This window comes from Andrographis paniculata, unplaced genomic scaffold (genome assembly GCF_009805555.1).
Source record: "Andrographis paniculata isolate CXL003 unplaced genomic scaffold, ASM980555v1 Contig12END, whole genome shotgun sequence".
Taxonomy (NCBI): Eukaryota; Viridiplantae; Streptophyta; class Magnoliopsida; order Lamiales; family Acanthaceae; genus Andrographis; species Andrographis paniculata.
In genome coordinates this window covers 4,207,616-4,221,922 of record NW_026137402.1, presented here as the reverse complement: position 1 = coordinate 4,221,922, position 14,307 = coordinate 4,207,616, and the positions used below count along the sequence as shown (strand labels likewise).

At 27.3% G+C, this 14,307-nt stretch overlaps 1 protein-coding gene across 1 annotated transcript; it reads left to right on the top strand.

The window, feature by feature from the left end:
* Window positions 1–8,922: 8,922 nt before the first annotated feature.
* On the top strand, window positions 8,923–14,307 carry LOC127253677 (polyol transporter 5-like). Its single transcript, XM_051278385.1, has 4 exons — window positions 8,923–9,167; window positions 9,276–9,638; window positions 12,752–13,465; window positions 13,847–14,307. Exons 1-4 carry the CDS (start codon window positions 8,993–8,995, stop codon window positions 14,179–14,181), a joined length of 1,587 nt encoding a protein of 528 aa, XP_051134342.1. The 5' UTR covers window positions 8,923–8,992; the 3' UTR covers window positions 14,182–14,307.

Sequence of the window (14,307 nt, the reverse complement as noted above, 5' to 3'; positions counted from 1 at the left end):
AATTAATAAAAATAAATATTTGATAGTTTTGACAATTTAACTATTTTTAATAAATAGTACTATTAGAACTTATATATGAGTTGATTCTATTGGTTTGAAATTTGAAGATAGTGTAGTTCACTTGTACTAATTTGTGACAATTACAGATTTGAAATGAAATAAAATTCAAAATCACGTGCCATGATATTATTATACTTCACCAATTACTTTCAGACCTCATAATAGCTGTTGCCTGCACTGAGCTAAACGATATCGTTTTCAACTTTATTTATTTGTTTAAATAATTCAGTTATTAGGCTCAATTATTTGTTTGTTAATTAAAGAAAACAATTTAGTCTTGCAATTGGACTCATGAGCAGTCATAAATTCAAACTTTATTTATTTATTTTTTTTGTCCAACTCACTTTTTTAACTAAATTTATTTAATAAATATAAATTAAATTAATTAATTAATTTAATAAATATAAATTTATTATAGCTAGTGAAAATATATCATCAATTTTATAATTCATCTCTTACAATTTAAAGCATTTTATAAACAATATTTATTTTTTATATTATATGACATTTAAAAATCTTTATATTTTTTTTTATATTATACGCACAATTTTCCATGTTTCATTTAAAAACTTTTCATCAAATAAAAACACAAAATAAACAAATAAATTGAGTCTTATTTTCTATACACAATATTATATTAAAATTTATTTTTACAAAATACCATTTTGAATACATTTTTTATTTCTTTACTTTATTAATATTATCAAAACTTCAAATATATCTGGTGTATTTGTTCGAGAGTTTGGATTTTGAGTTAAGATTTGAATAGTAAAAAAATTGAATTTGAATAATTGTATGATATGATATAAATAGGTGTTGATGTGACGTTTTGAATGTAAAATTGATTTTAAGTACTTCTTTCGTCCCTTAACAATCTATCAATTTTTCCATTTCGGTCCGTCCCATAACAAAGTATCAATTTCTTTTTTTTAGTAATTGTACTATCTACCTAACATTATAAATACATTTCCAATTTATAATAATATATTACACAACTATCATTACCTTTATATCATACAACATCAATAGAGTTAATTTAATTTTTTTATCTTTATTTCTATTTTATCCCAATATAATACTAATATTTCTAAAACTCCATGCAAAAAGTAAATGAATATATAAATATGAGACGGAAGGAGTATTATATAAAAAATAAAAAATAAATATTTAATTTGATATTCTTAAAAAAAAAAAATAAATAAATAGTGTATTTAAAATCCAATCCCCGAACAATCGCACCCTCAAAGACTAAAAGAAGTCAAAATGAGTATATGAATGGAAATGATTGAGTATGTAATAATAATAATAATAATAATAATAAAAATAATGGGTCCATAATAATATGATTGCAAAGTGACAAAAAACATTAAAAAATAACTTCATTGAAAAGTCTGACTGTGGGAGTGAAGTGGGGCCCACGAATCGACCATATAAGCCTCCGACGTCGTTTTTGACCAGCCAATATGTCTAAACCCTTTTTGTTTGGTCCACTAAATAATTTTCTGTTTATAATTAATTTTATAATGAGCTCAATGTCCATCGGGAGTTTTTTTTTTTTTTTTACAAGAAATTAGTAAATAGCAATAAAAAATAAAATAATATCAAACTTATGTTTAAAATTATTATGATCAGATATTATTATTATTATTTTTATTTTTATAAGATTAGAGTGTCATATTAAATTAAAGATGACAATATATCAGGGATCAAATATTCGACTTGAATATATATATTATTGAATTCAAGATATGCGGACCCTAATTTGAACAAAATCTGATAAACCCAGAAGACCTACGAATAACTTTTAAAATTCTTTAATTTTAATTTAAGATTGAATCCAAACTCAATTTCGACACAACATAAGTAAAGATTTATGTATTTAATTTAAAAATATTATAATAAAATAGTAAAAATAATAAATAAACTAAATAACATATTCAACATACTTTATATTATTATTATTTTTATATATAATTGATATTCTAATATTTAATATATTAATCGGAGAAAAGGTACACAATGGTAAAAGATAGTTGGATAATTTTAAATGTATATTTAAATAATAGTAATTTAAATATGCCATATTATAAAAATAAATAATATATTTTCTATATAAAAAAAATTAATTTAGAAATAAAAATGGAAACTAAACTCCAGGTTTGCCTAATCTTAAGTTAATAATTTCCAAATCAAACACACCAATGAATAAATACCAATATAGTATTCAACTTAATTGTAGTATATAAGTGCAATAAAAATATATTTTTGGACATTATATATATGATTTAAATCCACATAATAATAATAATAATAATAATAATAATAATAATAATAATAATAATAATAATAAAAAGAGAAAACTACTCTGTAAATTTTAATTTTTTAATGCATAGTTGACTACAAGTTAATGTTTTATTTTATTTTACTATAAAGGAATACGTATCCTTCAATAAATAGTTCAATTATTGTGCGACATTTTTATAATTATTATTATAGGCGTATTATTTTTTAATTTTTTAATATAATATTCAAATTATTAAAAATAAATAAATTATACTGATAATTTTGTATGTAAAATATTATATTTAAATTATTAAAACAATCGAAGTGTCTATTTTTAAACTGGGTAAACCTACTTCGGGACTCGGACTTGGAGGCAATTGCCCCAAGCCCCAAAAAACATTTTGTTTTTCAATTTAAATAAATAAAATATATATTTCATCCATCGCATTATAATTGACATTATTTTTATTTTTGTCTGTTCCGTAACAATTGAAATCAACTTAATTAACTACATAATATATAACATCATAAATGACATAGGATCCACTCAAAACTTTTTTATTTTTACCTTTCTCCTCAAAAAAATAAATATTTTTTTTCTATATTTAAACTACACATTTTTATAAAATTGATCTATATTAATTATAAATAAACAAAAATATTTTTTTAAATTGTTATATAATTTTTAAATATTTAAACATATATTTTAATTTTTTAATAATATATATTAAATTTACTTTTAAACTATAAATATTATTAATTATAAAAAATAATATACTAATACGATAACTAATTATTATTAACTAATTAAACATCTTTATCTTAAATATCGTGTCCCTAATCAAAGGATTCAATTCCGGTGGGACGGAGGGAGTATTATTTTATCTCCCTGAAATTTAAATTGATTATTTTGCTCATTTGAAAATTTAAATTTATTATATATTTTGTTATTATTTTTTAAATTTAATTTATATTAATATAATAATTTTAATTATATTTTATTTATATAAAAAAATAATTTTCTATGCTAAATATATAGTTACAAGTGTTTAATTGCATTATCATCATTTATTTTATTTTATTTTTATCATCTCGGCATCAAGAGAAATAGAAGAAAATAAAATTGTAGTATATAAGAGAATCTAACTAATATGTTTTTATAAATTAAACTATCTATTTGAACAAAAAAAAATCGCCAATTTATAATTTAAAATATGTTAAAAATAAAATCTAATCATAAAAACTCAAAACTTACTACACAACTCCACCCCCTAACTCCGAAAGCTAGTTCCGTCTCGAATAGTTCTAGTCTTATACTTTTATCATATTATGATTTAAAATTGATTTGAAATAAGATATTGATTTGAATTTTTATTTAAATATTTTTGATATAATATTTTGTGAAATAAAATAGTATATATTTTTTTTTATAAAAAATTATGTTAAATGAATAGTATTGATTTTAGCATGAAATCACAAAATAACTATTACAGAAAAATAATATAGTTGTTACGAAAATTGAGAATGACTGGCGTTAGCTAGATGACATTTAGGGACAAAATTTAATAAATTTTCGTTGGTAATATCATTAGTACTGAAAAAAAATAAATTTATGGAAAAAAAATTTTATTAAAAAATATTATTTTCTTACGTGAACAAACCCTATATATACATTTTTCCTTATGAAATTATCAAACTTTATATATAGTATTTCTAATATATATTATAAAACAATATTTTTTATTGTAAAATATTACATGTGTTTGATAAATTTTCACAATTTTATAAAAAATACTGCACATAATATTATATTTAAATAAAAATAAAAATAAAAAATAACCAAAACAACACATCATTGGTATTAAACATATATTTATAGCACATTTGTAATGCTTATAATCTTTATTTATTTAGAAAAATATTTTTAAGCATAATTTATGGTGTAAAAATTACTGTAGAGTAGATTTAGACATAGTAGGTAAATACTCGGATAAGATTATTTATCCAAACATATTTGCATCGGAATTCCTTCTAGAGAATATAAATTTTTAGAATAAACGATTGTATGTCATGCTATTGATACCTAATTACAAAGATATTTTATATTTAGTTTTTCTTCTAACTATCAAAATTATTGCCGATTTGACGAATAATCTTGATGGTTTTGTTGCATCATCTAATTGGAAATTATTTCCCCGTATAATATCATGGCTAATGATAACCTTGGAGCATTGATTACTCAGGTTCAGCCACGTAGTGATATTAACTATGATAGCAGTCTCGATCATTTCAAAATGCATTTCACGCGTAAGAAATTTAGATTAGTTGATGGTTCAATTCTAAAATTTGATATAGGATTGTCGGATCTTGAAGATTGGTGGACTATTCAATTCCTTTTGGTGTCATCTGGAATTATATTGAACCATCTCTTTATTTTGTGATGTATCACATGAAAGCTGCCGTTGATTTGTGAAGCACATTTTTGGAGAAATTTTCAGTCATAAATTATCCGAACTAAGAATTCAACAACTCAAGTTTGCATTGCTGGATTGTTAGCAAAAATGTATATTTATTATTTCTTACTATGCGAAACTACAAATTTTGTGGGAAGAAGTAAATGATCATCGTTGACTTTCTACTTCTTGATTTATATAATATTTGTCCAGCAATAATGAATAACTTGATGAAAAAAATCTTGAAGAATTTCATAATCATCAATTCTTCATGGGATTGGATTCTAATTTGTATGTTGCATTTTGTTCTCCAGTTTTAGAACATGATCCATTACCAATATTGAGTTTTTTTTTTTTTTTTTTTTTTTTTTTTTTTTTTTTTTTTTTTAAATGGTGGTTTAAGTAGAACATATACGTACTACTGAACAAATTGAATATGTTAGAGAGGTTATGACATTTTTCGTTGGTAATGGTCGACCATCACAGTTTAATCTTTATAGCAGGGGGATGCATGATCGAAATCAACTATGCATTAACTGTAATTATTGTAAATATTATGTTTCTTATTACTTCGAGTAAATTGGTTATCTGAAATAGTGGGGCAACTATCCAAACCAACAATTGTAGCGATGTCGGTCAAACATTAAGAACAAATCATGGAACAGAAATTGTTAGAAGTAACAACACCAAATAAGGTTTGGCCGCTATAAGTAATCTTGGTGTAAGACCGGTTTGTGCTAATGCATCGCATGTTGCTATTGATCAAAGTTTTTGTGAATCTATTAATCTTGATCACAAAAAATCAAACATGACTAGCCTGATCAATGAACAACAGAAATCTCTTCTTGCAACTTTACATGCAACTAAACTTAGAATTAACAAAAAATTGACTAGAAAACAATATTATAGGTATTAGACGTATGATTGTAGAACTTTTCATCATATCATGGAATGCTATTTTATAGCTATTTCAGATTTGTTGCCACAACACGTGCAATTTTCATATGAGACAATTACTACTATTACTAAAGTTGGAACAATGCACCTCAATCATCATATTACGTTGTACAATATATATATATATTTCAAGTTTGTAATGCGATTTAATATTTTTATATCAATTATTGAAACGATTTAATTGCGTTGCTCTATTTACCGGTTACCTATCCTGAAAAATAGTTGAACAAATTTCTTTTGAATTCAATACTTTTTTTGATAAATAATGCATGCGATGTCTACTTTAACAAATGATTACTTGTGATTTATGAGGACTTTATCATATTTATCATTTTTTAAGTTCATTATTTATTTATTTATTTTTGGTTGTGTAGAATATAAGCACCAACAAATTCTTAATGTAGCATATTTTGACTCATTAACAGGCTGCATACACATGTCTTGAATGTGTAAAAGTCTTTATACACATGCGAGTTTTATGGTATTGCATTGGATAATTTTTAATTTTTTTTATTTTTTTATTACATGAGAAACCGCAGCTGCTATACTTCGGGTGCACTCTGAATAAACCTCGACCGAATCTAATAGCCTGCAAACGAGGCCCGATAAAGCAAATCATACTAAAAAAACCATGTATGACAAGCAAGACCTGGAGGCACGAAGTTTGAACCCATGACCTTATGGTCACGAGTCCATCTCCATACCACCAGACAAGATTCCAATCTATGATATATGGTGGTGAGTCTTCTTCGTTATCACTGCCAATAAATGATTATGATGATGATACTGATTGCCATCTGGTTGCTCAACCTACATTGAACATATCTATGGTTGTTCATTTGGTTGAATTATCGTTAGATATTATGACTACCAATGATAGAGTGATTTTAGATTCTTCTAGTTCTATTAAAATATTGGAGGTTACTGGACTAAAATTCCTTAGTCTCGACTTTGTGATTTTGTCTTTCATAATGTTAGTTCCTCGAACTTCCCTTTGTCCCCGAGCAAGAAAGTCTTTTACCAACTTATTGCAATTTGTAACTTCATGGTTGATGTGATTCTGATTGGATTAGCTATTTTTTTGACCTGTCGCTCTGTCATTGACTGATTTATTTAGTTAGACAGTTCTCCCATCTCTTGGCTACAAAGAAACAATACACTTGGTTTAATTATTGGATGAAGCAAAGTATCATGTCATGGCTACCACTTCATTTAACCTAAAATGGTTAATGATTTTGGTATCACTCATCCTCACTCCATACAACTTTACTATGACAATGAAGTACCTTTGCATATTGCTAGCAATTCAATGTTTCATAGATGAGCTAAACATATCGACGTTGTTCTTACTCATACTCAATTAGTATATATTTAAGGAGACGCTTGTAAAATGTTACTTTAACTATTTTTTTGGCAAAATTGGGCATTCCAAATCAGCATGCTCTAATTTGAGCAAGATGTTAATGTCTGTAATCTTTATTGTTAATGTTTGTAATATTTATTTATTTGGAAAAGTATTCTTAGACACAATTTATGGTGTGAAAAATATTATGAAGTTCATTTAGATATGATACGTAAATATTTGAATATGATTATTTATCTTTTGTGATATATATATATATATATCGGGGTTCCTATCGGAGTATATAGATTTTTGGAATAAATGATTTGTCATATATCAACGCTATTTTAATTCAAATTTTAATTATTTTTGCTCCATAAGAGGTGACCGATGTACTTATGACTGCAAGTTTGTATATGAGTTAAAATCTTATTGATATTTTTTCGGTTGAATTTATCACACAATTTTTATTTTTTATTACTCCCTCCGTCCTAGAACTATAGTCTAAGTTGTGTTTGATACGAGATTTAAGGAATATTGATATTATATTGGTAGTGGGTAAAAAGTACGGGTAAAAAATTTTTCTGCCCTTGTGAATATATTAGTGTAAAAAATAGTGGCAATTGTGTAATAATAATGAAAAAGTAAGGGTAGTTTTTATAGTGATATGGTTATTTATAGAAATGAGACTATTGTTTTGGAACGAATAAAAATGATAAATAGGACTATTGTATTGGAACGGAGGGATTTTTTAATTTCGCATATCCACTTGGCGAAGATTGCAACCTATCGTGCTTAACTAGAGTTTACTTGTTGAATATTCGAAAAGTAACGGCCGTAAATTTCTATAACATCGAAATTGAAAATTAAAAATATATGAACATGCTCTTTTTGCATCAATTCTTTTTTTTTTTTTTAAAATTACAGCTGCTCATGCGTTCTCAATAGCAATATATATTTGATTTATACAATATTATATCAAATTATTATTATTTTTTATCTAAAAAGTCAAATAACAAATTTAAACTAAAATTCAAATTCAATGACAAACCAAACAAGTTATATATTTTATATCCACAATAAATAAGATTTTGAAATATATCTAAATTTATATTTTGTATGGCAGTGTTATGATTAATTATAATCAATACATGCTAATCATATATAAAATATAATAGTAGCATTAGATCGATATTTTTATATAATACAAATATAATACATAAACTTATTAGTATATAATAGTAATACACTACTATAATTAATTTGAGTACACAAAATATTTTAAAACAATTAATCATATTTTATTTATATACTCCCTCTATTTTACATATGATATCTTGTATACGTAGATATGAGATTTTTAGAGTTGCGTATGTTAGATGATCGAAAATATGATATCAGAGTCATCGTTCTCGAATTTGAATATCTCTATCTCCATTCGACATATATTCATATGCATCATTTTGCACATGAGGGGACGTGTTGGTTAACTTTAGTATATATATATATATTAATGATATGTATTATTTATAATTTAAATTTTTAGGTGAGATAATCATTTCGATAATTTAATATAGTATTAGAGCCATAGATATCGAGTCATGCATAGTCTAGCTCGTTTAAAAAAATATAAATATATCAATAAATATAATTATGATAAAAATATAAATAATTATATTTTAAAATATAATTAAAATTGTAGAATTTTTTATTTTATTTTATTTTAAATGAGACAGATGTAAGAGGGGAGGAGTATAAAAGTGATCGCGGGGGCACCGTATACATATACATATACATGTATATACATATGCGCGCGTGCGTAGCACATCCTCCCCTATAAATATATACACGCGCATACGCATACAAGTAATTCAACATCACAAATTGCACCGCCGCGATGTCGCCGGAGAAGAACAGTTTCTTCTCCTCTTCCTCCTCCTCGGAGACCGCCGCCGTCGCAAAATCAAATCCGACGGTACCGGAGCTTCCTCCGCCAAAAAAACCGAAGCGCAACATGTACGCCCTCGCCTGTTCCTTCCTTGCTTCCATGACCTCGATCTTACTCGGCTACGGTACGTAATAATCAAAATTGATTCAGTAATTCATCAGTTTTGATGTTCGATTCGGTAATTCGGTGATATGTTTTCCTTAATTTTGATGAATTCGTACTCGAATTGCAGATATCGGAGTTATGAGCGGAGCTATAATTTATATCGTGAAAGATATTCATATGAACCACGTCCAGAAGGAGGTTATAATGGGGATACTGAATCTATACTCGCTTATCGGCTCCGCCGCCGCCGGTAGGACCTCCGATTGGATCGGCCGGCGGTACACGATAGTGTTGGCCGGAGCTATTTTCTTCCTCGGGGCGCTGCTTATGGGATTCGCTACGAACTACGCGTTCCTCATGATCGGGAGATTCGTCGCCGGAATTGGCGTCGGATACGCTTTGATGATCGCGCCGGTGTACACGGCGGAGGTGGCGCCGGCGGCGTCGCGCGGCTTCCTCAGCTCTTTTCCGGAGGTTTTCATCAATTTCGGTGAGTGTGTGCTGTTTCTGTGGCGGTGGGTTTTTGGATTGAAGGGTATTTGTGTCATTTCACATGCGTTTCAAATATGGTTCAAGGAAGTAACTTGATTGGTTGGTGGTACGAATTTTCAAACTTAAGTAGATAATTCAGGCTTGAATATTAATATATATATATATTTAAATATAGTGTATATATTATTTCAATTACAGCATTAAAAAAAATAAAATTCGTGGGAGTGTTCGGTAGGTAGGATCCAAATAATAAAATTTTAAAATAGAAAAAAATATAGTTAGGTTGGGTATTGATTTTAGATTTTTAAATATAAATTTAATTTATAACATAATATAAAAAAAATAAAAGAAAATTAATAATTTTTTGATATAATTTTTTTTTAAAAAAAATTAATAAATAGTATAAAACGTGAAAAAATCTTTAAACAAAAATACAATTGACAATCTATTTATTCAATACTTTTTATTTTTATTTTTCAAAGTATTTTAAGGAATAGTGGATTGGAAACAATACTTTTGCAATTAATTAAAGTTTAGAGTGGCTAATATAATTATTTATCAATAAATACGTGTTAGTGTAGTATTTATATTAACTACCTCTCTAGTTTAGCCCAATTAAAAGAATGAGCCGAATTCGAGTGTTCATATTCATAGGTAACCTCAATTCTAAGTTTAATTTGTAGGTAATCTCGATGAAATACTATAATAATTTTGTCATACTCTATATTAATATATCAAAAAGAAAAAAAAAAAATTAGCTCAATGAGTTTTAATCCAACTTAATTAATCCATTGGTAATAACTTAAGTATTTTTAATTTAAGATATTTATAAATTTATTTTAAACTGTTATTTTAACAAAAACTTCTAACTAAAGTGAGTTGGCAATCATCTAAATATTATTTGAGTAAGTGTGTTTATTTACCAAAGTTTTTTCAAAATTTATTATTTGTACTATGTGATTTTTGAAAATCACAAACTATCACATTAAATATTATTTAAGTAGAAAATCAAAATTTCTCAAATCAAACGCAAAGAAACACACTTTTAAAGTTTTGTTTAAACAAGACTTTGGGTTGTTTGATACTATTTATTTTTTTAAACTCAAATTAATTTTATTTTTTTTTTTCACAAACTATTATATATATATATATATTAATTTTTTAATTATTTTGTAATTATTATTTTTAATCAAATTGTTTAGCTGTAGGGCAAGTAGTTAAATATATCATGTTAATTTAAGCTAAAATTGGGCCCAAAAAATTAATATATTCCACATATTCATTATTTTTATATTATTTATAATATATCTTACATAAAAAAAAAGATATATCACTTCAAATAATTTTACAAAATAAACACACTCCTAATATTTTAAATAAAAAAATAATTGTAATAATATATTTAGTATTTTTAAATTATTACTCCCTCCGTCCACTTACAATGTTTACATAATTCTATTTTGGGACGTCCAATTACAAAGTTATTATTTCATTAAATACCCTACTTTTTTCCACAAATACACTTACTTTACATCACATCATTACTTTTACATAAAAAAAAAAGTAAGGGCAAAAATATCATTACACTACTTTTAACTACTCACTATAATTAAAATACTATTATTTTTTAAACACCGCGCCTAAAGTAAATATAAACCTTGTAAATGGATGGAGGGAATATATTTTTCTATTTTTAGTTTTTTTTTTAAAATTCCAATTCTTTTAAATCTTTTATGAGCCAGTTTTATAGATTGTTTATTTAGTATTTTAATTTGAAATATTTTTTTTTTTACAATCATATAAAAGAATATATAGTTAATATAAAAAATAATATTTTATAATATTAAATATTAACTCTTTGCTAGAAAATAAAATATACTTCCAATTTTATAAAATAATGCTCAAATTTTTTTGCATAGAGATTAAAAAAATACTAATATTATTTAATATAATTTTTGTATTTTTTTTTTTATAAGAGTAGAAGTAGAATTTTTTATAAGATCAATAATTTAAATTTTGAATTAAAGTAAAATTTGTGTAAGAAATATGTAGGATTTTCAACAACTTATGTAAGTATATATTATAATACTTTCTTCGTCTCCTTTAAGGTCACATTTATCTTTATCATTATATTTAATATTAAAAATATTTTTATATTTGTATAATTGTTTGTACAAATATCATTATATTAGTATTATAAAACACTAATGGAAGTATTTTTGCAATTTTTTTTAAAATTTATATTATATTTTGATATAATAATTAATATTCAAATATCAATACGCAACAAGTAAATAAGACCTTAGAGCCGAAAATGTAGTAGTATATAAAGCTTTAAATAAAGATTTTAGTTCTCTACAGAGCACACTTTTACAAAATAAAGAGAGCATATTTTGGAATTGAAAAATTGTATTAGTAATACTATAGTTTGAACGAAGAAATTCTATATTAGAATGTTTTTTTTTTTTTTTTTCCGTAAAAAATACTCCATCCGTCCACTAAATAAGTATATATTTACTTTTAGCGCGGAGATTAAGGAATAATAGTATTTTAATTATAGTGGGTAGATAAAAATAGTGAAATGACATTTTTGCCCTTGCTTTTTTGGTATAAAAGTAGTGATGTGATGTGATGTAAAGTAGGAGTATTTGTGAAAAAAATAGGGTATTTAATGAAATGGTTACTTTGTAATTGGACTTCCTAAAATAGAAACATGTATATTTTCTAGCCGGACGGAGGTAGTATGTATTTTTCAAAATATGTTTATAGAAAAATTGTGTGTTTGTTTGGAGGATTAGGAAGCATTTATACTATTCATACAAATTTTTCTTCCAAAAAAATATCAAATCAAATATTTATTTTTTATTTTTTTCTATTATACTAAAAATTAATTTTACATTTAAAACATCACATCAATATTTATTTATATCATATCATACTACTATTCCAATTCAATTTTTTTATTATTCAAATCCCAAACAAACACACTGTTACATTATTCATATTAATTATTTTTATATTAGTTATCACATTTTCTATATTTTTTTGTGAAAAAAAAAAATCTCTAAAATATTGTTATAGCAAATTGAGGCAATTAGTATATTTTTACAGGTATATTGCTCGGCTACGTGTCAAACTACGGCTTCTCGAAGCTTCCACAGAATCTCGGCTGGCGATTTATGCTCGGCGTCGGAGCTATTCCGTCGATCGCCATCGCCATCGGCGTCCTGGCCATGCCGGAGTCTCCACGGTGGCTGGTCATGCAAGGTCGCCTTGGCGAAGCCAAAAGAGTCCTCCAGAGAACCTCCGATTCGCCGGAGGAAGCCAAGGTCCGCCTCGCCGACATCAAGGAAGCCGCCGGCATACCGGCGGACTGCGACGACGACGTAGTCGCCGTCACCAAGCAGCACCACGGCGAAGGCGTCTGGCGCGAGCTCCTCCTCCGCCCAACGCTTTCGGTGCGCCACATTCTAATGTGCGCCGTCGGAATCCATTTCTTCCAGCAGGCCAGCGGCATCGATTCCGTCGTCCTCTACAGTCCGACGATCTTCGAGAAAGCCGGCGTGAAGAAGGACAACGACAAGCTCCTCGCCACCGTCGCCGTCGGATTCGTCAAGACGACCTTCATCCTCGTCGCGACCTTCTTCCTCGACAAGGTCGGCCGCCGGCCGCTGCTCCTGTCCAGCGTCGCCGGAATGATCGTGTCGCTCACGGCGCTAGGGTTCGCGCTAACAGCCGTCGACCGCTCCGGCGACGAGAAATTGGTTTGGGCGGTTGCGCTGTGCATAACCGCCGTACTTGCCTACGTGGCACTATTCTCCATAGGTATTGAGATCTTAATATTTATTATTATTATTATTATATTATACTCTCCATCATAACTGTGTGCTGATTTACGGGAGAAAAAAAAAATAGGTAAAAATAGAAAATTTTATTTTTTTGGGATAAAATAGAAAAGGTAATATTTTTTTATTCAAAAAGTTTCTTAGTCATTCAAAATTATGTTCATTTGACTGAATAGATTTTTAAAAAAAGTGAGTAAAATTAAAAATTTCTTTTTTTAAGAGTAAAAAAAATTTTAAAAAAATGATATTTTTTTATTAAAAAAAAAATAATATAAATGATAAAAAAAAATTAATAAATTTAGATGATAAATGAAATATTTATTTTTTATTAATATAAATATATTTAATATTTTTATAATAGGGATGGGGCCGATCACGTGGGTGTATAGCTCGGAGATATTTCCGCTCAGGCTGAGGGCGCAGGGTTGCAGCATGGGGGTGGCGGTGAACCGCGTGACTAGCGGCGTGGTGTCGATGACGTTTCTGTCGCTGACGAACGGAATTACCACCGGCGGCGCGTTCTTCCTATACGCGTCGGTGGCGGTAGTGGCGTGGGTGTTCTTCTTTGCTTTGCTGCCGGAGACGCAAGGGAAGACGCTGGAGGAAATGGAGGCACTGTTTGGGACATTTTTCCGGTGGCGGAGCTCTCTGGCGGCATTGGATGAGAAGAAGAAGCGTGACGTGGAGATGATCTGAAAAGCCTGACGGTAAAGGGTTAAGAAAGTTAAGTTATGTATATGGTAAGGACTTTTATGTTATTTCCGATATGCTAAGCTTATTACTCTTTATGTCATCTACCAATATACTCCTATGTTACAGTTA